This window comes from Rhea pennata, chromosome 18 (genome assembly GCF_028389875.1).
Source record: "Rhea pennata isolate bPtePen1 chromosome 18, bPtePen1.pri, whole genome shotgun sequence".
Classification (NCBI taxonomy): Eukaryota; Metazoa; Chordata; class Aves; order Rheiformes; family Rheidae; genus Rhea; species Rhea pennata.
In genome coordinates this window covers 12,177,411-12,202,114 of record NC_084680.1, presented here as the reverse complement: position 1 = coordinate 12,202,114, position 24,704 = coordinate 12,177,411, and the positions used below count along the sequence as shown (strand labels likewise).

Below are 24,704 nucleotides of genomic sequence, written 5' to 3'. Positions count from 1 at the left end.
TAATAAATCAAAAAACTTTATTTTTAAGATATATTATAAATTTACAACACACAACATCAGTGTCTTTAGTGTGAGTGAGCAGGTTTAAAGACTCAGTGTTCATTCTAGTCTCGCTCACAGGTATGACCTCGCCACGTGCTCCAGGCAGGCAATGGGTTTCGGTTTGAACAGGGCTGGCTTTGCCAACAACCCTGCTGACTTCTAGGAATACACTTCAGTAGACACCACTTTGACTGCTTAGAAGGGTAACAGAATAGCAGCAATTTCTTGATTTTGCAGCAAAGCCTGCTGGTTTTCCCCAGCTCAGGAGAGGCCAGTGACCCACGCCAGTGTGTCTAGAATGAACTCTGAATTCCACAGGCTCAGTGTCTGCCCTAGCTAAGCTTCATAAAAGTAACATTACATCCTAGAAACAGTTCTGCATGCCACACATCAGTGTCAGTTCCATATAAAAGTTACCGTACGCTGTACCTAATTGTTTTATACACAGGTGAAATGAAAAATGTTAAGTCAGTACCTTGCAATATAATTTTACTGGTGTGGCTGTGTGGTAAGTGCTGGATGGCAAATCACATTCTTGTACAGCTCATTAAACTATGATAAAATATGCAAATTAAAAAACACTAACTGCCTCTGTTACCTGTTGCAACAAGAGACACTTGGTTTTGTGGGGCTTAGTTTAAAACATGATCCAATTGCTTTCCTCTCCCCAAAACATGATATAAAACTATATCTAAATTCAGTAAGAACTTAAATGCATTTATGCTTATTGAAATTCACATGCTGCAAACAGGCTCTGCACTGAAGATCTTTAAGTCTCCGGCAAGAGGTCCTTCACAAATCTTTTGTTATACCTGGTTATCAGGATGCAGGTAACAACAACAGCCACGACACCACGTTCACGTGGACTTGCTACACGCAGCTTGCTTTGCCTCCGCAGGAGCACAGGGAGTGCTACTCTGGCCGAGCCAACCGACTGTCCTAGCTCCGACAACAGCCAACACAACCGCTTCAGAAGAATCATCGGCCCAGAGAGGAGCATTCAGTTAGTAGTTTGCTTACACCTCAAAGCATAAGGACTTAAAACTGGATGGAAATACCCGGCTGCAAATGCTGCTACTCTACCAGTTAATAAAATTGCCATTTATTAAAAGCAGAAAAACAGAGCTTTTTACTTTGGATGAGAAACTATCCCACGCGCACGACTCTTGGAAAGCTGCCACTGAAACTGAGATCACTGTGAACCTCTGTACCTGTTCTACAGGCAACATTTGCTGACAGTGTTATAATACATTCATTTGGTGCAATGCTTATTTAAACAACTTTCAAAATGTATTAAAGATCCTCAGCCCTCCCTCCCCCCCCAAAAAAAAAGACTGTTCCAAATAAAAAGGATTTCAATAATCGCTTAAGTATTTCTTGGATATGAAGATCAATTCCCCAAAGACAAGTTTGGTTCTGTGAGAATGAGGAGAGTAAATGGGGGTCAAGCTTCTGGGACATACCCAAGACAGGCTGCAAGCAGCCAAGAAGATGCAATTAGCTGGAGGTTTAAGAGCTCTGGAAGGAATGAACCTCGCACCTTCCCAGAACAGTAGGATTTTATTAATGACTGTACTAGGAACAGCGCAAGTTAATTTTCCAGCTGCTTGGAGAACAGAAGTGTCCTTGACATGGTGTAAAGATCAGCAAACTGTGAAGTGGCTGGGCAATCTTGTGTGACCATTTTGATGTAACAATACGGCAATCTTAAAGGAAGACTCACACCACTACTCACAGGGAGAGAAAAGAATGGCAGATTCTTTGGACTGCATCTAACACTAGATGCTTATCAGGAGAATTATGCTAGCTCAGTCTCACAGGTCAAGACCAATCAAGGTCCAAGCTGCAAAGTGGCCAACAGCATTTTTTCCAAATACATCCCTTTAAATACATCCCCCTTATAAAGAGAGTATAAATATGAAGCCCTGAGAACAAACTTCCATATAGTACATTTCTATTAAAAATATCAAAGCTTTGATGACAAAAATTATAAGTTATATATATTTAAATAAATAGCTAGCTAGCTTTCAACAGTCATGTAATATCAAAAGGTAGAAGATTGTCTGTATGAACTGATGGGGCATAGAGTTAGAATAACAGTAAGAAACAGATACTGCATTGGATGAGTCACCTACCACTCATTTCCGTGCTTTTCCTTGATTTCATGGGTCTTACAAATATTCTCTTGCCCTTGTTAGGAGATACCCAAACGGGACATATCTTTGCTAGTTATAAGTTGAACAGATACAAGCACAGGACATGAACCTGCAAATCCTTACTCCTGCAAGTAGTTCTTCCTCACAAAACTTAGGGATCTGTCACTGGTTTAAAGACCAGAACCACCAGTCCTCCACCCTTCAGCCACAGAACAAGACACTTTGTCCCCAGGCAGTGGTCTCGCTACACACTCTTTGTGCCTGGAGACCTGTATCTGCACAGGCTAACTCAGTAACAGTGATTTTTTTTCCTGTTTCCTTTCTTTTGGGGGGGGGGGGGGAGGAGGTGGGGAGGTGCGGAAACGGAAGAGGGAAGGGAGGGAGGGAGAAAAGATGATCAATACTTTTTCAAGCACAAATGGACTTAATCCCTGTCCCCAAACACACACATTAACCATCATGATGTAGCAATACACCCAGCTCCATAGTCTAGCGCAAATTCATATCCAAAAGACAACACTATTGTGTTATCGATTTCTTGAATGTTAGATTAACCTTAAGGATAGTTTTTGCTTGTTTGTTTTAAATCAACTCCTGGGCCTTGCTGGAAATGTCATACCTCATAGGTTCCGGCCTATTTAAGCTACTGGCAAATTATGTTCTCAGACAAGCAAGACTTTGCTAAAACCATACCAAGAAACAAAATGTTTTGGCAAATCAGGAAAAAAACCACACTAACACTTAAGCTGTGTAAGTGTTGCGCTGTGGAAGGAGAGCCAGAAATAACCATATTCTCAAGCTTTCAAGTGTTTTAAAGATGCAGTATGCCTTTAATCCATAAGGTTTCTAACTGCAGTTGCAGCATTAGGTTATGTTGGTAAGGCTGGGCATTCTTACCTTCATCTGTTACATGATTATGCTTTCCTGATGCTTTTATTCTGTTAAAAAACCCAAAATCACTGGCACTGATTCTGCTCTGGCATACTAAGGAAGGCAGCTCTGATAAGGTATCACCCTGATCAAACCAACACTGAAGATGATGCACAGTTTAGTAACAGGCACTGGCAGTATCACACACTGATCAATCCCAGTGCTGTGGGGTTAATGCAGAGAGAACTTTCATCCTCAAGAGTGAGCCACACTCTGCTCCTCTGAAGCTGGTTAGACTCTGTATATTGGGAATCCACTCAACTTCAGCCATCTAAAAATCAGGCAGCTGGTTCAAGTTAATCATCCACATTCTTCTCTGTCAGTAGCAACAGGCAAAGTGGGTTGCTTGTTCTTACCATATCACAACTAGATTCTGCCTTGAGCAAACCAGAGACCAATTTTTTAGATTAATTTAAAATTGAGAGATGATCCTTGTCTGGTCTGTCTAGAAGCTCTCTACAGTCACTCCAGAGTCCAATCATGTATCACTGAAATAACAGAAGCATGGAAACAGTCTCCAAAGAATGTAAAGGCTCATATTAAAAGGCCATGACTGTTTCCCAGGTATCTGTTCAGTAAGTCTGAACTTGTACTTGTTTACACAAAAGCCAAAAAACGTTACCGAGTAGTTTTTCTTTCCCAGCTTCTAATCTTCCAGAAAGAATCACTAACAGAATCCTGACTGAGCAGGGAAAGACACTTAGAATTTTAAGTAGTAAAAATGTTCTCTGGCAGTATTACCCACCAAAAACTGCAGGGAATGAGAAAAAAACCTTTTTATAATGCCACAACCTTTAGTCACAACTACTCAAGAGTAGCTGCATCAAATTCACAGGGCTGCAGGATCAGGCTCCTGGCTTTTACAGCTGTACAAAAAAAAGTTACAATTTCATGTCATGCTGTTGATCTGTTTTTAACAAGAGTCCCAAAACGGAGTGTTACTGTCCAATTTGAGAAGATAAATCTCTATAAAACTCTGAATTTTCAGATGTAAAAGTAAATATTTTAACACTCATGCAGTGCAAGCTTAATATGAAATTACAAAAGCCAAAAATAAAAAACACTGGGATAGTAAGCCAAGATAAAATCTCATGCTGTTTTGATTTCCCCACCCTTCATATATTAATTATGTGAAATTGGCAACTTCAGTGCCTCGGCTGCATAATAGCATTGATCAGATGCCAAGTTCAGGCCAAAACTTGTTGCAGGGTTTCAGGTTATATTTTACTGCATTTTTCTTTTAAAAACAAACAAAAAACCCAAAACATACACACAAAACCCAACAATGCATAAAACACACTTAAAACCACAGTGCAGAGCTATTCAGGACAGCCCTCTGACAGATACCTTTGTGATATTTAAGAACAGGACCTCTCTCTGGCTGCTCTTTATTTTGGAGAAGTAGGGCTTGCATAGCCTGCCTTTCTGGAAAAAGGCTGTGGATTACAAGACTTGACAGATTATGACAGATGTAAATCATGTGGCACTAAGTTGCAAAGAAAAAACATTTTAGACTATTAAAAAGCATCTCCACAGCCCAATTATAACAAAATCTAGATATTCACTAGCAACTTCTTTTGTTAGAGGCTCTCAATTTCTGTCTGAAATCTCAAGTCAGTCTTCTGATAAAACTAGCAACAACATAGCCCGACATTCTTGATATCTCCAGGGTTAAAAAAAAGTGGTGAGAAAAAATGCTTCCATCTCAAAGATAGTAATTTCAAGCGTGCTTTTAAATACCTTAAGCAAGATAAAAACATAAGCATTTCTGCTTATTTGCAGATTACCATTCAATGAAAACTCATGCAAATCAGTATCTTTTTGTAAACAGAGTCTGAAAAATAAACTCAACAATGTAAGTCTCCTTTTCCAAAATCACACACATCAAAATGGAAAAAAAACAGTGTGAATATATCCTCCTTGCACTAGGATATGGCAGAATATAAGCTTATGAATTACAGCACTTGAGAATCCCAGTGCTGGTGCTGCAAGTTCTGTCATGAAAGAGATACTGCATCTTTAATGTAGCCAACAGAGAATCACCTACAAGTCTAAACCCTGTAGGACTGGAACAACACTAACACAGAAAATAAATAGGAAAAAGTAATGCTATTTATTAAAGGAATTCCATCTATGAATTATTGTTTAAATTATAATGCAAGACAGAATTTTGGATAGAAATGTGCTTGCTCTCCCAATATTTGGACTTTTAAAAACATTTCCTAAGAATCAATTTTAAAAAGCATTTTATAATTTGATATATCCATAAGTTAATACTGTATGGAGATGATTAATATCCTATGCTAGTGGTCAGTGACCTCTTGTAAACGCTAGCCAGATGCTAATGAAACTGGCTAGTAAACTACTGTCACAGGCCTTTTTACTAAGGAGCTTAAAACATGAGTAGTATCATCATATTTCTCGCCAATCAGATTCTTAATTGTTTTCACAAAACCTTTTCCTATATTTGGATATATTTTATTTTCAACCTAACACTTGAAAACAAAAATAAGTCTTCAAACCTCTTTCACTAACACTAAATCCACAAGGCAATTAACTTCGGGTTGGCCATAACTACATATGCTCTCATGTGAGATACCCATTTGGACAGAACGCTTTTTCTCCACTCCCACCCTCAGCAATCCGTGCTTCCTCCTATTGGAAAGGTGAAGCAAAGGACAGTAGAAAGTGGCACAGTGGACCAGCATTCCCATCTACGTGCGGTTCAGGGTCTGGAAGATTCGAGAGATCTGTAGCATGACAGGCCCAGTTTCTGGATCATTCATCCACTGAGTGCTGTTCAAGGGGTTTTCAAGCATATCCTCAAAGGCTGCCAAGAGATGGAAATCATAAAACACTTAGTTCTTTATTTAGCACATGCTTCAAGGTTTGGTATGTTTAAACAACAGAAAACTTAAAAATTGCTGCAGAGCTATTCTTTGCTTTGGCACCACTTCTTATCCAAGGTAGCGGGCAAGAATCCCTCAGAAGTAGGGGGAATTCAGCATAACTTACTTTTGCTTCTAAATTTCTACAGATGGCTATAGTCTGACATTCCTCAGCATTAAATTTAATGCAGGCAGAGTCTGATTAAATGCTCAGTCTGGATTACAATCCATCTCAAAACCTCAAGGACAGAGGTTTGAAGAGAAAGTCTTAGCAAACAGATACACACAGAATTTTTCCTTTCCATTGCAGATCAATCTCAGCCTCCACCGAATGGTAACTGGACATATCCGTAGGGAAATGCAGGCGCTGTGTAGCCACCAGAGCTTGAGTCTCAGTTGTTCCTTAGTGACTGGACTTGGAGATAGTTACTTCTGATCACAGATACTTAAGAGATAGGGTAAGCCCCACTATATTATAGTCAAAGCGGATTGAAAAGGATTTCCCTGCTTTTTTCTAAGACTGGCTGCAGTAGTGCAGTTCTATCCATCAGTTTATGAATGCCCACCTTTGCCGCTCAAGTCCCAAACTAACATTCTGGCCCTATCTTAGCCAAAGAGGTCTCAAGAGCCAGAAAGAAAGCAGTGCCTTCCCCTTCAACAGCATGTGCCTTCTCCTTCCTGGCATTTGGAGGCAGCAAATTCCACCTGCCTCGACACAGACCGAAGTGGAAGTCTGCAGAACAATTTCCTCCATTTTTGAACAATGACAGCTTAAAATACTCAAGGGCAGTTCCTTCTTTCTATACATAGCCGACATTATGCTATTTTTCATTCTGTTCCTTATTTTGAAGGATCAAGAAATTGATCAGAGCCAGATAGCTACTGCAAAAGCCAAGTTGCAAATATGGCAGAAGAATGAGCCAGTCAATAATTTATAAGCTTTGTGACAACTGAGCTAGACTACCAAAAATTGAGAGCATTCAATCATTATGGAAAGGGACAAAAAGCAGTTCAGATATGACGTATTCAGAAGTCACCAAATGTTATAAGCATCTGGCAGACTGGCACCAAGGTCAGCATCTTGATTTTCCAGGAGGGTTAGCATACATGGCTCCAAGTGACATTAGGGGGAGCTGGAAGTACCTAACACCTCTGAAAGGCTCACCATTAATACTTTGCTCAAGGTCATGCAGCATGCCTCTGGCAAAGCCCAAAATAAAGTACAAGTGTCAACTTTTACCACTTTAACCATATTTCTTTACACAAACTCAAGAGTTAAAGTTGACAAATCTTTAGTTTTAAAGTGTCTAATTAAATGCAGACATTCATTATTAAGATCTGTGACATCAGCAATTTGCAGATGTATCATTAGGAATACATTCTCATGCTCACCGAAGCTTTACAAGTGCATATAACAGCATTTCCTTTTCTATTTATATTCTGAGCTGCAGTGTGGAACCCTCTCAGAAACAAAGAGACCATTTGTTCAGAAAACAAGGTGATAATATTCTGCTCTTGAATTATTTAGAGTCTTGCAAGCTCTTAATTACATTTAAAGCAGGTATTAAAAAAAAAGAAAAACTTTAAAGAGCTGTGCACACACCCTTTATTTAAGAGCAAGTCTTCAAATAAAGTTTCAAGCCAATGATTAAATGCAAAGTTTCTGGGTACAACACAGAGGCAAGGTCATTCTTCTGCATTGTCCTCCACTATAAGAACAATCAACTCAGAGATTTACATTTCACTGTCATGCTCATTAGATCACTGCTTGCCAAGCCCACAGTCTTTCTGACCAAGAAGGCACAAATTTTGCCATGGAGCTGAACTCCAAGGGGAAAATGTGTTCACATATGTTATCTCAACTTTGGCAAGGCAAAACCTTAGCTAAGTTTTGTTTGGTAACTTGCACAAATTATTTTCCATTTCAGTGACCCAGCCTCAACATATAATAAACTGTACATTGCCATCATTGTTTTTTCATTGAAACAACTAAGGTTCCAGACAGATATTCTTCTCCCTCCCCGGCCCTGGAGGAAGGGAATCCAAAAGGCCTCCTAGAGTCAGAAAAGCACTGCAGCCAGCAGCTATTAAAGTTTGAGTTCAGCACATGGAATCCACTAGCCAAAAGACTAGTGTCATTTCTGGGACAGCCCCAAATTCTCTTCTGGGTTTCTGGCTTGCAAGATGAAGCAGACAAATAATACAGCTGAAAGGGAGGCAAATGGTATAGAGCTGTGCCTACTCCACCGAACGTGCTGTGAACATTCAGCCTGTATTGTTATTTGCAAGCAAAAGTAGAGACTGTTTATCAGGACACCAAACAGTACTTACCTAGTAGAGTTTTAGGGTTTGTTAGCCCTAACTGTACCACGGGGTTTTCTAAGATGGCTTGGAAGAGAGGGCTATTGGTGTCAATTCCCTTATCTAAGTCCTCTGGAGAAGGCTTTCTGTCTCCCAGCAGCCATTCACACTGAAAAAAAAATCACCAGGCACAACAAATTCACGACTGGTTTTACTACAATGAAAACCTGTCAAAACTTGTGACAAACTGACATTCAAGATATTTTTTTCTCTCATGTACAGTTCAAGATTGAGCAATGTATTTCTTTTCACACTATTACTATTCATTCAGGTTTTGCTCCAACAGAAATCAATCTTTACTTCAACTGGCAGAGCAGTATTGCCTGGTATGGTAAAAAAATGTCACTAGCTTTGGATGTTTCAAAGATGAGGGAGGATGTGTGTCATCCTATACATGAGTTTCCTAGAGCAGGCACTACATCAGCCTGGTTACAGTACATCAACCTGAAGAACCACCCAGCCCAATATCCCTTCTCTGATAGCAGCCAGCACTGGATGTTTAAGAACCTTCCTTCACTCAGTTAGCAGTGTCTGTATCATTCTGCTTCACATAATCACTAAAAGGGACTAGTCAATCCTTGAAATTTTTCAAATCTTGGCCTCCCTAAGCTGTGGAATACATTGTTGCAAGATGTTAATTCATGCATGGCATGGCTTGAATATCTTGCCTCACCATGCGTTCCTATCCTTTAATCAGTTAATTATGGGCTATATCTCTCACTTCCACATGATAGGATAATTTTGTTAGTTGCAGTCCCTGGTGAGGGAGCTTCTCAAAATCTTTTTAAAAAAGCCACATACACTCTATCAACCAGATCAGCTTAAACCTCATGCATGCTGAGTTCTTTTAAAAAAAACTTAAAATTCTCTTCATTCCAGTTCTGCATTTAATCTGATAGAGACTGAGAACGTGTTTATTTCCATTTCAGTAACATTTGGGCTTTACGGTACATCCAAAGTCAATTAATGATAAAAAGAATTGGCTAAGAAGAAAATTATTATAGCAATAAGGAACGGAAATCACAGTGTACTCACAGCTGCATTTTGCTGGTTGTTGTTTACTCTCAGTGCATCTACCACTTCTTTTTCATCAAAACCCATCTCCATCAGGGCAATAACAGCCTACATCAGATTAGCTTAGTAAGTACAACATTTAATACACGGAAATAATCACATCCTTTTACCTTCCACGCAGGAGCTTTTTGTGGGGTCAACACAGCTGTCTCCACCTCATTTTAGAGCTTCTCATGTCAAAACTTTGCTCTTGTCTCACTGAGATACACATTCCATGTGTATTTGTAGTTCTACTCACTAGATTTAATTTTACTTCCTGGGTTTACTATATATTGCTAGTAAGCATTATGTATTTAGGCACAGGTACCTGGATATCATTATGAGAATGTTCAATTATTGGAAATTGTACTTAGGTCAATCAATACATTGTTTGCAGATTCCAGCTGAAATCACAAGAAACCTCTAGCTGTAAGAGAAGTGTTGAATTCTAAAAGAGCACCTCCTGGTGAATTTACTGTGATGACATCACGAATTTTAATTTCAAATCTTTCAGTTCATTCTGAAGAAAGGCTAACTTTAGCATTTGCCAAAAGACACTTAATCTGCTGATGATACTCTTCCATGTCCCCTAAATACAATTTTGCTATTCTGTCCTTTTCTATACCAAAAGACCTACTCCTGCCCTTCAACTCTCTTCTCTGAAGGAAGTTGAAAGGCAATACCAGGAGTCCAGCAGCTCTTTTCCTTTGCCATAGTTGATTTCAGGTATAAAAGTAACAGCACCAGTAATTTAGACACTGATATGTGAGACAGCAATACATTAGTTGGGTAATATCCCTTTCAGCAATCTGAATTTAAGCAGTCCCTAAAGACTTCCACTAAAATACTGCCCGGTCAGTACAACATACATGTACAGAAGTGTCCCTTTACATTCCTTAACTAAACATTTATTTGGATTCCATGGTGCCCATATAGCCCCTTTCAATCTTAATAACTACATAAATAGCGAGATACACCACACATACTCGTGGGTCTGGACGAAACTCTCTTTTCCTCCGGATCTTCTTGAATATTTCTGTCAGCTCATCTTTGGCCTCTTCCCCATCAGCTTCTGAACTAGGACCTGCAGTTGCTTCAGCAGAGGATGCACCAGCTTCAGCTGTGGCTTCTGATGGAGTCTGACCAGGAAGTGGAGCATCCACTGTAGGGTCATCTGCATGTTCTATCAACCATTCCATGGCTTGTGTCACCGACATACTGAAATGCAAATGAAAAACACAGGAATGAGGAACACTTCAGAAGGACAGGACTGTTCCACACACATTTTTTTGTGTACGTTCCAATTGTATCCTGATTTGCTTATTAACTAGTATCTGAAAATTTATAAATACAGTCTTGGAGCAGATCTCAGAACACCTCCATTCTTCACATATTTGAGACACTACAATCTTCTCTGAAGCCATGAAGTAAGACAGAGCAGCAAAATCCAATTTGGACAACTTTAAGTCAGGTTTTAAAAGGCATTTCTGAAAGTCACTTTTTTCTCCAAGCCATCAGCTTTATTTCACAACAGACAATCGCTGACCATTTGCAGCCACTGAGAAAATGGCAAAGCATGTTTCAGACTTGCATGGAACTACATTTCAGCCATAAGCTGCTCTGTTGCTCCTTATGGACAGAACTATCTCAGATATACTCATCTGACCACACAGTAATTACAGTTCACAGAAAGGTGAAAGCTCTTGCCTATTTGGCCTCAGGATGAGGGATGGTGACCATCAGGGGAGAAAGCAAAATTTTAAGCATGAAGACAGAGATATTGGAAAAGAGTGACTGGAATACATCATGAATTCTCTATCATTAGCAATTTAAGAACAGCCTAACAAACTCCTCTCAAGAGAGATATAGCACAGCTGATTCTTCTCAGGGCAAAAGGAGGACTACATGACCTCTTGAGGTCTCTGTTATTGTTTTCCTACAGTTACTATCTGGACTTTATAATATTCTCCCAATGTGTTTTTTTTTTTTTTTTTTTTTTTTTTTTTTTTTTAAACAAGATCCACATGAAGTATTTTTCTACAGCTCAAAGGCCACTCTGAATGGGCTATTCTTGCTTTTTTCCTTTGTAAAATCTGAATTTTAAAGCACAAGGAGGTGTTAGTTTAACGTTTAGGAGCACTGCCAGCCTGACAGCCTTGCAAACGACAGACCAACTATTCTTCCAGAACAGACAGAGCACTGTTTCCTCTTCCCCATACCACCTGCACGTGTGTGTTGCCTGAGGCAGCACTGTTTTTTGTGCTAGTGCTTTCTCCAGACTAATTTTAGGTGACCCACATAAGGAGATTTGAGGGAAAAAAATGTTTTAATCATACCAAATAATTTACAGCCAGCATGCTGAGTCCACTTACTGATTTAATCGAAGGGCTTTGACAGCTCTGCTCTCTGGAAACCCCATTTCTGTAAGCTGTCGCAGAGCTATCTCATCCACTCTGTCTTCCTCATCCTCATCCAGCATGGCTATATATACACAAAAGGAACAATGCTCAAATTGAGTTCAAGCTAAAATAAATCCCTTCCTCCATGGAAAGGGACATGTTAAGTTCAAACCCCATTCTCCTCTTCAATCTCTGCTTTTGTTTCTGCCCAAATTTGCTACTCATCATTTAATTTGCTGCACTCGGCTTAATCTGGCTTCAATAGATTCTTCCAGGACAAAAACTTTATCTGTGTGCATTCACAATCTCAAACAGCAAACTCCTGCATTACCATGGAATGTCCACATCAGTGAACAGACCTTCTGTGAACCTCTTACATATTTATTAGTTATCTAGAAAAATAAGTGAGATCAGGTCCTACCAGCTGAAGGGCAAACATTTCCCACAGAGCGCAAAAACAGCTACAATTTTTCCTCATTTAACTATCTCCTTGAGCATTTTAGATGATTCAGATGATGACCCTCCCCCTAAAATGCAAGTCATGTAGTTTTCCAATTGTTTAAATATTAACAATTTTAAGTTTTAAATGGAACTTTTCATCCATCCCAAAGCAACTTTACAAGTTCAAGTTTTATACAACCTATACCACAAGATGAAATCTCTGCCTCAAAGATTCAGCTCTGGTATTTCATTATTACAGCGCTGGTATTTCTTTAAGGGCTAGACTTGACTTTGCAAGCTTTTCTTCTGCTGTGGAAGCAAGCAAGTTCCTGGGACAGAACTAGTAACCATAAAGATATGTTCATACCATTTGCCTTCTTAAACAGCTCAACTGCATCTGGGTTCAGTGCTAGCAATTTCTGTGCAACTTCTATGAGAGAAACTAAGATCTTCCGGAGCTCTGTCTGGAACTGCAAGAAAGGAAACTGTCAAAACATTTAGATAGAAAGTTACTAGATGTGATTAGATCTTAGTATGTCGACTGTTAGTACCTCTGTTATTATCTAGCCCCCCGTAGAAGAGCTGTTTTAGTAGGGCTTCATTTCTTTTGTTGCTTAGACTCTCAGGCACTGGCTGTTTCCTGTGAAGTGCTCTGAGTAGCAAAATGTACCAGGCAGAAAGATCCTTTTAATTCTTCCATAGTCCCCTGCCCAGCACCATCTCAAGAGGTATAACATCCAGCAAAACTCATTGCTCCACAGAAACATGACTCTCACCTTGCAAAAAGTGTTGTCAGAAGATAGCACTGGTACAGAGCTACCGTGACTATTTACTTCCTTTAGCAACTGGAGACCTTTGCCTCTGTGAAATGAGCTTTCTTCGTTACAACCCTTTGCTTTCTAGTAACTTAAATCTGAGTAACCTAAATCAAGGCTATTTTCTGAACTAAAGCATCAAACATTCTTTTGACTTCGGCATTTATTTTTAAAAATTCCATACAGAGGGTAATGATAACCATTAAATAGCTTAAATGCCAATCGTGCTGCTTAGGTTATCAGGACATTTTGACACTATGCAATATGTAGGCACGTTTGCTGCTTCATACCCTAGTATTACACAAGGGATAGTGGTCCACACACTGCTGAAGACACATCAGCTGCACACACTTCGTCAGCATTCGACTACTGAAGTCAAAGTTTAAAAATAATTTCTCTTTTCAAAGCCATGGAATAGGAAAAAGAGATTGTAAATACTTGAGCTATTTAAGATTGAACAGAAAACTTTTCTTAATTACAACAGCAACTGACCACTTAAGTATTCTATAGTTAAAAACAACAACAAAAAACACTGCCTGCTTGAACATGAGTACTCATACGCAAGAGAATGCAGGGCTAATACATTAAAAGTAGTTTTTCATGTTATTTTTAACTAACTTCACATTTGCCAGATCTTGAAAATGGTTACTAAGGCTCTCCCATGCACAAATAGCATTTAAAACCATAATTCAGTACAGAGGCGTTTGGAGGGTTATTTTTTTTCCTCCTGATCATTGAATAGTTTAAGATACACGTCATACAATAGAGTTTAATACATATTTTTATACCTGAATTTCTATTACAGGGAAAAAAAAAACTAATCGCGTTCACAGAGCAGAGAAAAGCTTTTGTAAGAAAAAAGCCTACTTGGGTGTTAGTGCACAAGTTATAAAACAAGTCTAATACTTACATCCCTCATGTTGTGATGGGCCACAGTGCGATCCACATTGCGAGAAGGCAGATTTGCAGTTGCTTTGAGAATAGCATCCTTATCAGGAGCTTTCTGTTCCTGTTTCCTCTAAAGGATAGGAGATGTGATTAGGTTTCATAACCCATTATCCACAGAACAAAGAACACAGCATAGCTGACGGGAACTTTATACCCTTCACCAAGGCATCAAGCAATGCTCTGTAACTTACAACTAAGAAATAGTAGTCTACCAATACAACAGATTAATAGCACTAATAACATTTCATGATTATAGAGCAAAACTGCACTTATTGCATTGCCCCACTATGAGCCCTGGTATCTATTTTTCTTAGTTAAACATGAGGGGTAATTCCAGCAAGAGGGAAAGTGATGTGTCAAACACAGCTAAGTCTGACAGACTTGGAGAGAACTCAGAGGCCTCAACTCCCAGACCCAAACATCCTGCTCAGAACATACCTTCTTCAAGCTCATGCTTTGTCAAGATGTACTGATAGTGTGAACAGGTTAACAGCTAACTGCTCAGTACTACAGGAGCTTTATTGCTTGCACGTATCATGCAGAGATACACTGTGCCTTGGATTTTCAGTGTATGCTTACTGTCTGGGACAAACCATTGCAAGGAACAAACCAGAAGTTTTTCCCAGTCTTTACTGGGAAGTCTATGGTCTTACGGCAACATTCTGCACAGCAAAACCATATTAAGAGATAGAGACATACACTAATACCTACAGGAAGACATACGTAGACACACACCAATACCTACAGGAAGCAAGAAAAAACAAAGCTGTGCAAGGAGGAAGTAGAGACCTAAGAATTCATAACATCAAGCACAAGCATAGCTCAAAGCATTTATGTGATAACATCAACTGCAGTACCACTCATTCGCAGGTGTCCTCCTGGGTATCACTGACCCTCAATAAGTAGGAGTTTAATAAACATTCTGAGAAAAAATAACTATGTTGGAGAATAGTTGAGTGCCAATGCTTCGGCTCTAGATACCTGGTTAGAGGGTGAAAAGCTACACAGAGGTAAAGACAGACGTCAGCCTGACAGCAAATCAACAGATTTTTATAGGGCTTTGGAAACAAACACAGCAATGCACTTGCTGAAGTATGTTTATACAGTTACTAGACATTTATTCAGAGATCAAATCTCTACTACTTCCAAAGTGTATCACATGTTTTATTCTAAAGCAAATGTTCTCTCAAAGTTAAAAACGTAAATTAGTTTCCTTTAGAAGTTTGAAAGAAAGATGAAATAGTTTCTGTAGTATTTAGCTGGGTGCATTTGCCTCTACAAACTAAAAGAGTATACCCCAGGAGTGCTTCTGCAGCTCATTAACAAGGCTGTTAATCAAAAAGGGATAGTCAAGAACTCTTTCAAACTCACTTTCTCCTCTGCTGACACATCTGTCATTTTGGGTAGCGGAGGTGGTGCACGCTTCTTTATTAAGAGCAAGACATCTAAAAAGAAAAAGATACTGAAATATGGTAGAAAGTAAAAAAGTTCCTGTAAGATACCTTACAGCTTCACTTTTTTCCTAGAGACAAGTTTTGTTTAATTCCACTAAAACATCAGACTTTTCGCACTAAAAGCCAGTAGAGATTTAAACATTCCCGTTTAGTGTTTGTAGTGCCACAGCACTATGGTGAACATGCTGCACGAACACATGGCAAATGACTAGACACTTAAAAGTCAGAGGCTGACATCAGTTAAAACAGATGTAGTCATGTAATTTTATTATGATAAGAGAGTTCAGAATGCGATCCATCATTAGTTACACTTTCACCATTACTGGTTTCTTCTCCTCACACAACACCTTAGAGTAATACAGGCTCCAGATGTCTTGTGTGGCCATACTACATAGTAATTGGCCCATTACAGTATGAATACAGTGGCGCTTCCTGAGCTTCCACTGAGGAAGAAAGTGGAGAAAGGCTGTGTATAGGTTTTTTTTTGTTGTTTTTTTTTCCTCTTCTGCTTGGGGTCTTCAACTATAGTGAGTCAAATTCAAAGCTTCAGTAACAGCTCCTAGTACCAGCCTGAAGCTCACCTTTGCATACAAATGGCAGTAGAGCAGTTCACTGTCTACAGTACGGTGCATCTATGGCACCACAGGGGCAAATCTCAAGGGGCAGTGCTGTCTTCAGTTTCAGATATCCCAGATCATATGCCACACACTTGATCCAATCTTTTAAGGCTAATACTTTCCCTCTACAAGGCATTTTTTTCCAGCACCTCACTTATCACCAGAGGTATCTTAAGGGTGCAGAGATGCAGACACACTGCTTAGGGCCCAGAACAGGCCTGTGCAACATTTGCATCCTTCAGCCAGATACAGCTTGACATGCAGCTTTTTAGTCAGTCACATTAAGCAAGTAAAAAGGAAACAAATTATGCTTTGCGCAACAAGTTTCCTAGGCCTGTAGTCAGGCCCAGGAATATAACAGCCAAAAGCAACAGCTGGTGAAGGCTGTTAACCCTCACTCGTCCAGCTGACCAGAATGCAAATACACTGACTTTTGGCTGCCCCACAAAGCAGCAAGGGAGTCAGTTAAAACTGTTTAACTGGGCAGCTTGGTGGCAGTCAGCTGTTGGCTGCTATTTCACCTCCCTGACAGCAGCAGGGTACTTGAGTATGTTGTAGGAGAAGCAAAGAAGCCTTTGCACAACAACTTGCTATGACTGAACAGTTAACAGTGTTTGGTAACCTGCAATTGGTGCCTTACCAGGAAATAATAAACTGCTATTCAAAAAAAGGCTGCTCTTTGTCTTTGCCCAAGGCATGAGTTCCAAATTCCTGTTCAACTTTGAAGACAATAGGTGACACTGCCTTCAAAGGAAAAGGGACCAAATTGCTTGTGTTCAAGGCAGCAGCACTCCAGAAAAAAGCAAAACAAAGAACAAAACAAAAAAAAACAAATTTCAGCAAGAGTAGTGTTGCTGGTTCAGTCAGCGTTTTGGTCTACAGCAGTCCAGCTTCCCACGCTTGCCTTCTGCACTACTGCCCTTCATCTCCAAAAGTAATCATTAGTTCTGTTCAGTAAGAACTCAATCCAGCCAACCCAACAACTTTTTCAGATTCTCTTTTGCATCACATTAAGTTCATAAAGGATTATACGAGTAAATACATGCCTCATTCTACTGGAGTCAACAACACTGTAATTGATTAATTTTGACTCACAGTTGCAGAGCACAGAATGATATCTAAACTGCAGATGCTCAAAGAACTTCAGCAAGCAACGTTTAACTTCAGAAAGCTCCATTTAACTGGCAGACCTCAAGAAACTCCTTCAAAAAAAGTGTTTTTTTCTTTCTTAATATTCCTAACCATGGTTATACTTTTCAGATCTTTTGAAGGATAAATGCTGTCTATTAAACACTCGTGATAGTATGACTGGAGAAGGTTTTAAAAGAATTGCTTTAAGAAGGTGGTTAAAAAAAATCATTTGTTTAACTTAACTTAATGAACACACCTAATTTATTTTCAACTCTTAGAAAGAACAGCTACAGAAAGCAAACTGCTCATTGTGTTTTTTTTCCCCCTAGAGAAACGGTCTTTCCTCTTCCCTTTTTGCCATCTTATTAGCTTCCTCATGTCAAAGCCGAGACTAGATACTAAAAGGTCACAGCTTGGAACTGACCAAATAGTAAAATAGTTTCACATTTCCAGGCTGATAGGATAAAAAAAAGAGGGAGCAGGAGGGAAGAGAATCTTACCTCTATCTTGAATGTTCTCTTCTAACACTGTTTTTGTGTCAGTCAGCACCTTCTCAGAAGTAGCATGTATCAACTTATGATGTGTCACAGTTTTTGGATCCTCCAAGCTCCCAGGTACACACTGCAGAAGATAACAAATACAGAAGATCGGAAGACAGCACTAATAAGCTTACTGCGTGAATCACTGCTCTTTGCACTTCAGAAACTACTAAATGATGGCACAGTTTGTATGTGGAGAATCTTAACAGCTTAAATAATGGTGAAATATGCCCGAGCCCAGAACATAGAATGCATTTTATTAAAGAAACCAAGGCTTGAATTGTGCTGTAAAGATGCTCCAACCATGGTAGTGAAATAAGTTTCTCCTTGCTTCCTGCCTGGGCAAAAGAATCAACAAAAAAAAAAAAAAAAAAAAGAATTCTAGCCCTCCTTCATTAATGTTTTGAAATTAATAGCTAGCAAGAAGATAACCAAGTACTCTGAATTAAGTGCAATAGAGATATACTTTTGAAATCCAGTATAAATCCACTCAGACAGGTTGGTGCCCTTGAAGTAAAAATTTTACTTATTTAAAGCTTGTCTCCAAATCACTTTAGGCCTGAGTGTAGGTCCAAAAAACTTAGAATTAAGTGTAACTTGAAGCAAAGCAAGTATGCTCAAAGACACACAGCTAATCCAATTTTGCAATAGATTGCTAAGGTCACTCACTCTTTCTGAGAAGTCTGGAGGTAACAATTAGTATCATAAACTAAGAAAAAAAATCTACAAAGAACATTCAGTGTTCCTACAGAAGGAAAAGGTGTAACACCACCACCATTTCTCCTTTGTAACCAAGGGTCAAAATAGAGGAGGAACTCCCTGCTTAATCTGGTAATTTTTATACACACGTACTATTAGACTAAACAAATGACCACCAGCTGTGACTGTGGTATGCTCGACCCTAACTCAGAAGAAAGCAGCAGTTTCTGCATCTTGTTTCAAGTTGCTTAATGGAATTAACAGATTTGGCTGCCAGAGTCTTAACCTTGGTTTTTGCTGAAAGTGCTAGAAGAGTTATATTCACAACTCTTCTCAAATAGAGAGAGTGCATATTAGTTTTTTTCATAGCTGATTGTGTTGTTCAAGATCTTAAAATTCTAAGAATTGCATGTCAATTAATTCACTGTGAAACCAGCTTTGAATCCTGAAGGCTTACAATATAACGTTATCAATTGTTTGTTTATAAACGCACCAAGGAGCACTCGTGTATTTACGTATTGAGACACAAAGGAGGGTTTTTCTTGATACAAAGCCTGATTAGAACATAGAGAACTGTTTCCAAGTTCCAGATATTTCAGTTGACTGCGGCTCAGTTCTGCCGCCATAAACTGAGAGAATGTCACTGAGACTGACGGACCAGTGCTATCCCACCAGCAACGCACATGACCATCCTTTTCATTGAGGCTTCTGAAACACTAGAAGTTGGAAGCCCATGCTAGTTAAAATCCAATGCTATTTATCCCAACAGATATAAATAAGCATGAATCCCATGGTGTTTGTCTTTTTAGAAAAGGGTCAGAGTTTAAACCTCCTGGTATTTCTAGTACAGCAGCACAAAATTAAAAAGCACACACCCCAAGCTGGAACTGACTCATCTTCATACAAGAATGGCTCACAGACTACAAGAACATTACATCCATGCATCTAGAGGCTTCTAATTTGTTTAAGGGGAAAAAAGAAAACATAATCGTTATAATTCCAGAAAGGCAGAATTAAAAATAAACTACCAAAACCATAAATTGATGATGATGTTCTTATAATCTTAACAGCTTATTACAGCAGAATTAGACATTTAATACTGACCTCACCTGCTCTGCCCACAACCCCCCCCAATGATATTTCTTTCAATACACATTTCTATTGAGCCATTTTTCACCATGTCTGTAGAAGAGTGCATTTACCTTTTGGGAAACAGAGCTATTTCCAGAAACCCCACTGAAACCAGTAAAGTATTTCCTATTTGCTTCCCTTAGATGTAGCATTTAAGCCTGTTAATATGTATTATCAGCCTCCTTCAAAGAAATCCTTTTAAAGTCCATCATCACTTTTTAATGTCTTGACTGCAACTGCTGGAGAACCCAAGTACTTGCTCCTTTTTCAAATGTAACACCTGTTTTCATCATGTATCTTCAGTTCCTCATCTGAACTTCTGCACAGTTCTGTTGCCTCAATAGGACTGAAATGAGAGTGTTTCACTCCTGCTCTGTATAATTTCTTACTAATCCTTCAGTATATTAACTGCTGAACAAAAGCCAAAGAATGCATTAAAGTCTAGAAGCAATTGGGAGCAGTTCCTATAATTGATCCAGTAAATTATCCAAAACGCGTTAGAGTACATCAGTGGAACACCTCATCTCTGAAAAAGCTCAATATTAATTTTACAGATCTCTAGAGTCAGACCCAAAAGGAAAGGGAACCTGTTGCAAATAATTATTCTTTGAGCACTTGCCAGTGTCACCACTATCCTGCTTCTGGAGGGGGCAGGAGGAGTGAAGGACTGCTTCTAATCTTTTACCTATTATTTTTTCCTTAACGCATATCAAGTTCTGCATGCATATGATCATAATAAGATGAAAGCAAAAGTGAAATACTAAAAATTGCACTCATTCATCCTTAGTAACCCACGGATTCAAGGCATCACTTTTCAGATTTTCTTTAAAACAGCTTTACTGTGGGAAAAAGTCCTGCGGACACCTTACCTCCTCCTCCTCTTACCACTCTGACAACTGCATAGAACTAAGGTAAACACAGACAGCGCTTCAAGGGAACACTTAGTGAAATACTTGGTATATTTTAACATGCCCGAGAAATAGAAAGTCCACCTACCAGGCAATGCCTCTACTAGCTCTCAACAGACCATCAGCAACAATCAGATCTCACTGTGGAATCTTGCTTCATGCAAATGGCACACAATTAAAAGTTTACAGAGTGACTGAAAACACCTCCCAGCCCACAGAAAGGAAGAGTACTGGTAACCACAGGCAGACTGGTGAGAGAGGGGAGGAGAGGAATTCCCTATACTGTGAAGAGAACCTATCACACAAGTGAGGGGAAGCTGAAGAACCAGGGTGCACCTGCAGCCCAGCAGTCAACTAGCATTGACATACATGCAAGCAGAGAAAGAGCATACACTAGAAGAGAAGCTCTTGCATCTCTGTCCAAAGGGTAAGGAGGAAATCTGCTGTATGTTTTATAGTTTTGCTTCCAGCATAAATATATGTTTCTTTTTAACAATAGAGTTTACAGCAAGCTTTTGTTCACAGATGCCTGAGCAACTACTGAACTTGCAAACTCTGCTGATGCTAAATGCTATTTGCAGAACTTGGAATCTTGATAAACCGCAAAGCTGACTGCTTGTTTTTAAACATGAAAATGGATTTTTTTTTGTTTTCTTTCATTAACAGAAAGATTTTTTCAAGTAGTGCTGACACTCCCTAGTACTAAGCTTGGGTGGCTAAACCACCTTCATCTCTTGCAAAGTATACAAAATAAATCTAGGGGCATGAACCTACCTTATCCTTGTATGCTGCACCTTGTACCTCTGTTCTACAGATACTGCTTCCTCCACCTTAAAATCCAGGTGAGTATCACTGCTGCAACTTAAGAAAGAGGGGACCAGATACACATAAACATTGAAAGCTCCTACCTGTAATCTGCTTGACAGTGTTGGGCAACTTACGCACACACAGCCCACTTCAGTCCATCTTAAATGTGTAACTACAATTTACATCAGTATTTCTGAAATATCGTTGACTCTCAGCAAGAAGCAACAACCTCTTGTAATTAAAGTAATAGAATCAGGACTTTCTACAGCACCTTCAGCCAATGCAGTGCTATATTTGAAATGTCAGTCTAAGGCAAAAGACTTAGGGATCATGAAAGTACACAAGTTATGCTTTGGTTTCTACAGTTAACTGATTTTTTCCAATTCTGGCTCCCAGGTGAGCAGTTTCTTTTTAAAGAAACATCCTGAGATCTTGGGGCCCAATTCTGCCAGTTGGGCAGGAGGAGAAAACCCTGCTGAGCTGATGGAGTTTTGCATAGAGACAAGTGACTGTTCTAAAAGAACAGTTTAATAGTAAAATCTGAGTTTAAAAATAACTAGGAAAAAGAAATAACAAATTAACAGCTATTTTTTCCACAGACTAGATACATAACATTACTGAAGGTAGCAGTTTAACAGCGTGTAATCATCACTGAATTGTTACAGGTCAACAGATAAAACTCGGGGAAGCTTTTTGCTTGATTTGTGAGGAAAAAAAATTAAATTTAGGGGGGGGGAAAGACATCAGAAATGACTCTTCAGAGAACTTCCAAATCGAAATTGGACACCCTAATGAACGTCATCTTCCTTTGCCTCCTGAAGGAACAATTTCAACAACTTCAGGGATTATATTAGTCAGCATCAGCATGATAGGTGGCTGCATAAATTATCTCAAGGCATTATCAAGATTTATTGCAACATACCCATGATCACCAGTCATGATTTTTCCGTTGGTTATTTTCCCCTCCATAAAACGATATATTATCCATAATGGTTATGCAAATCCATGTCATTAGCATAAAGCCATAGAGATGAAATCAAACATCACCACCTAGTTATCAATTGTCTTCTGCCCTGGCTCACATTGCACACAAGTGTCAATTCAATTAAGCTTCCTGAGAATTAAAGGTCTTTCAGCACTGCACATATGCACGCAATCATTACTCCACCCTATTTTGGCAGTCTTTGCACCACTCTCTTCTGCTTGATCACTCAGCTGTACTGAAGGCAGACCAGAGAGCAGCATTAGAGCTCTTCCAAGAATGCTAACAACACAGAATGCCCTTCACCCATTCTCTTCAGCAAGGCCTCCTCATTTTGCCTCAAAAAAGGTCACATCTCCCTCACATAAAACAAACCCAAATGTAGCTATTCTTATCTCTAAATCAAAAAGCACCTATGAAGACTATGGATCAAGACAGAGCAATGTGTGCTGTGACCTGTGGTTTCAAGAGGTTCTAGTTAAAAAACAAACAACTACAGGGCACACTGCAGAGGGCACCCGGGCTGCCGTCCATCCTTACTTTACCACCTGCTCTTCAGCGAACAAAGCAATCTAAATAGCTTAGCACAACCGAAGTTTCGCCAAGCTGTGCTTAACTGATCACATATTACAGGCATGTTCTCATATTGAAACTGTTTTATTAAGAGCAACAACATTTCTTAACATCTCTGCAACACTTTGGAGATGAAACCCCTTTGATTACATGCAGTTCTTTGCAGAGGTGGGAACAGAGGTCCTGGGCTCCCTCATCTGAAAGTTAAATGAGTTCCACTAAGTCTCTCAGCAAGAATTTCAGCAGCTTTTGACCTGAGCTGTTAGACCATATTTCGTTGGTCTCAGAATGACAGTCTTTAGAAGCCCTGGTCAGGGACCACTATCTTACAACACTGTTGTTATCAATCACATCTCGCTTTAAAATAAATCACAGTTACAGCATATCTTCAAAACTCAATCCAATGGTTTTGTAACCATTGGTTTCAGCGTTTAACACCCACAAACACACAAGCAAGTAACTGAATAAGTGAAAACAAAACCCCTCTGTTTTCCAGTTCAACTTCTACAGAAAGCAGCTGTGTATTTTTACATATTTTCTCTTTCAGACAATGATCAGTAATTTACTCTTTGAACATGTCCATTAAAACCGTAATCCTTAGAACACTGGGGGAGTATCAGAACTGTCTAACTCCCCACTGAAACCCACACTAGTTACCTGTGCCAACACAGGGTGAGGGCATACTAGGAGTTTTTCTCAAAAAGGGAAGTTCTCCACGATAGTTATTACTTTCATTGTTTGTTCTTAAAACATAAACTAGAAACAAAATACACTCTAGTCTCTGCTGGGAAAACAGTAGAAGCTAGTTCCACTGATCTCCTGCAATATACAGTTGCCAGCACATTAAGTGCTTAAGACACAGGCAGGAACTGGCTCCGCTACTGTCAAATGTTTGCCAAATTCTCTAACTAAAGGTAGCAAGGTAATTTCCATGGAAATTCATCTTTTGCCAACACACACAGCTTTCGAAATGGGTATTCACTTTCTACATGGAAGAGTTTCACACAATCAGGGAGAGGGGGAGAGAAAGAGTGGCAGATACGGCAAACTAGGCGCTGGAACACATGAACATATGTTTATTTTCACTTTTTTTTTTAAAAAAAAGCATATTTATGAAGCTTTAGAAAAGCCTGTTTTCTTCACAAAACAGTGCTTGCTTGCCCCTCCCCAGGACTCCGACCTTCTCCCCCAGCCCGGGAACACGGGCACCACAGCGAGCTGGGGTTTCAGGTTATCCAAGGCACAGGCCCCGTCCCCTGCGCGCCCCGGGGGTGGCGGCGCCCTGCGGGGGAGGCAAGGGCCGGCGGGGCCGCGGCTCCTTACGTGCTTGAGGCACCGCTCCTTGAGCTTCTCCACCGTGGTGTCCTCCGAGACCTCCTCCAGCCACTCGGCGCCCTCCACAGTGCACACGTGGAGCCTCAGCACCTTCCCCGCGAAGATCTTCTCCTCCTGCACGAACATGGCCCCGGGCCCCGCCGCCGCCGCGGCGCCTCGCAGGCCCCGCGCTACCGCCCGCCCATGAAGGTGACCCCCGGGGAGCCGGCGGGGAGCCCGGCCGGGCCCCGCTGGGAGAGGGGGAGCGCGCTGGGCGCCCCCGACGCCGCCCGCCCGCCCGCCCGCCCGCGGCGCTCGGCCCGGCGCCGCCGCGGCTCCGGTCACCGCCTCGGCAGCGGGGCGGACGCGGCGCTCCGCGGCGGCCGGAAGCGGAAGGGCGCGGCGCCGCGCGGCACGCCGGGAGCGGTGGTTTTCCGCCTGCAGGGCTGCGCCGGAAGTGAAGGCCGCAGAGGCCTCGGGGGCGGGGCCTTCAGAGAGACGAACTTTTTTTTTTTT

The 24,704-nt window shown here is 40.3% G+C and overlaps 1 protein-coding gene across 2 annotated transcripts; it reads right to left on the bottom strand.

The window, feature by feature from the left end:
- On the bottom strand, positions 1–24,431 carry UBAC1 (UBA domain containing 1). Of its 2 annotated transcripts, none has more exons than XM_062590892.1 (10): positions 24,198–24,431; positions 17,736–17,856; positions 15,405–15,478; positions 13,996–14,103; positions 12,638–12,755; positions 11,803–11,911; positions 10,417–10,648; positions 9,413–9,499; positions 8,348–8,486; positions 1–5,958 (listed from the first exon to the last, which is right to left on the bottom strand). In XM_062590892.1, the coding sequence occupies exons 1-10, from the start codon at positions 24,333–24,335 to the stop codon at positions 5,843–5,845; spliced, it is 1,242 nt and encodes a 413-aa protein (XP_062446876.1). In that variant the 5' UTR covers positions 24,336–24,431; the 3' UTR covers positions 1–5,842. The 2 variants fall into 2 exon arrangements, with proteins under 2 accessions (XP_062446876.1, XP_062446877.1); XM_062590893.1 differs by having other exon boundaries at positions 12,638–12,740.
- Between the last annotated feature and the right edge of the window lie 273 nt (positions 24,432–24,704).

Coding starts and splice junctions, on each gene's coding strand:
- UBAC1 (XM_062590892.1), bottom strand. CDS start 24,335: ATGTTCGTGCAGGAGGAGAAGATCTTCGCGGGGAAGGTGCTGAGGCTC. Junction 10,649..11,802: donor AAAGCCCTTCGATTAAATCA/GTAAGTGGACTC, acceptor TTTGCATTTCAG/TATGTCGGTGACACAAGCCA. Junction 8,487..9,412: donor ACAACCAGCAAAATGCAGCT/GTGAGTACACTG, acceptor TTTTTTTTTCAG/TGTGAATGGCTGCTGGGAGA.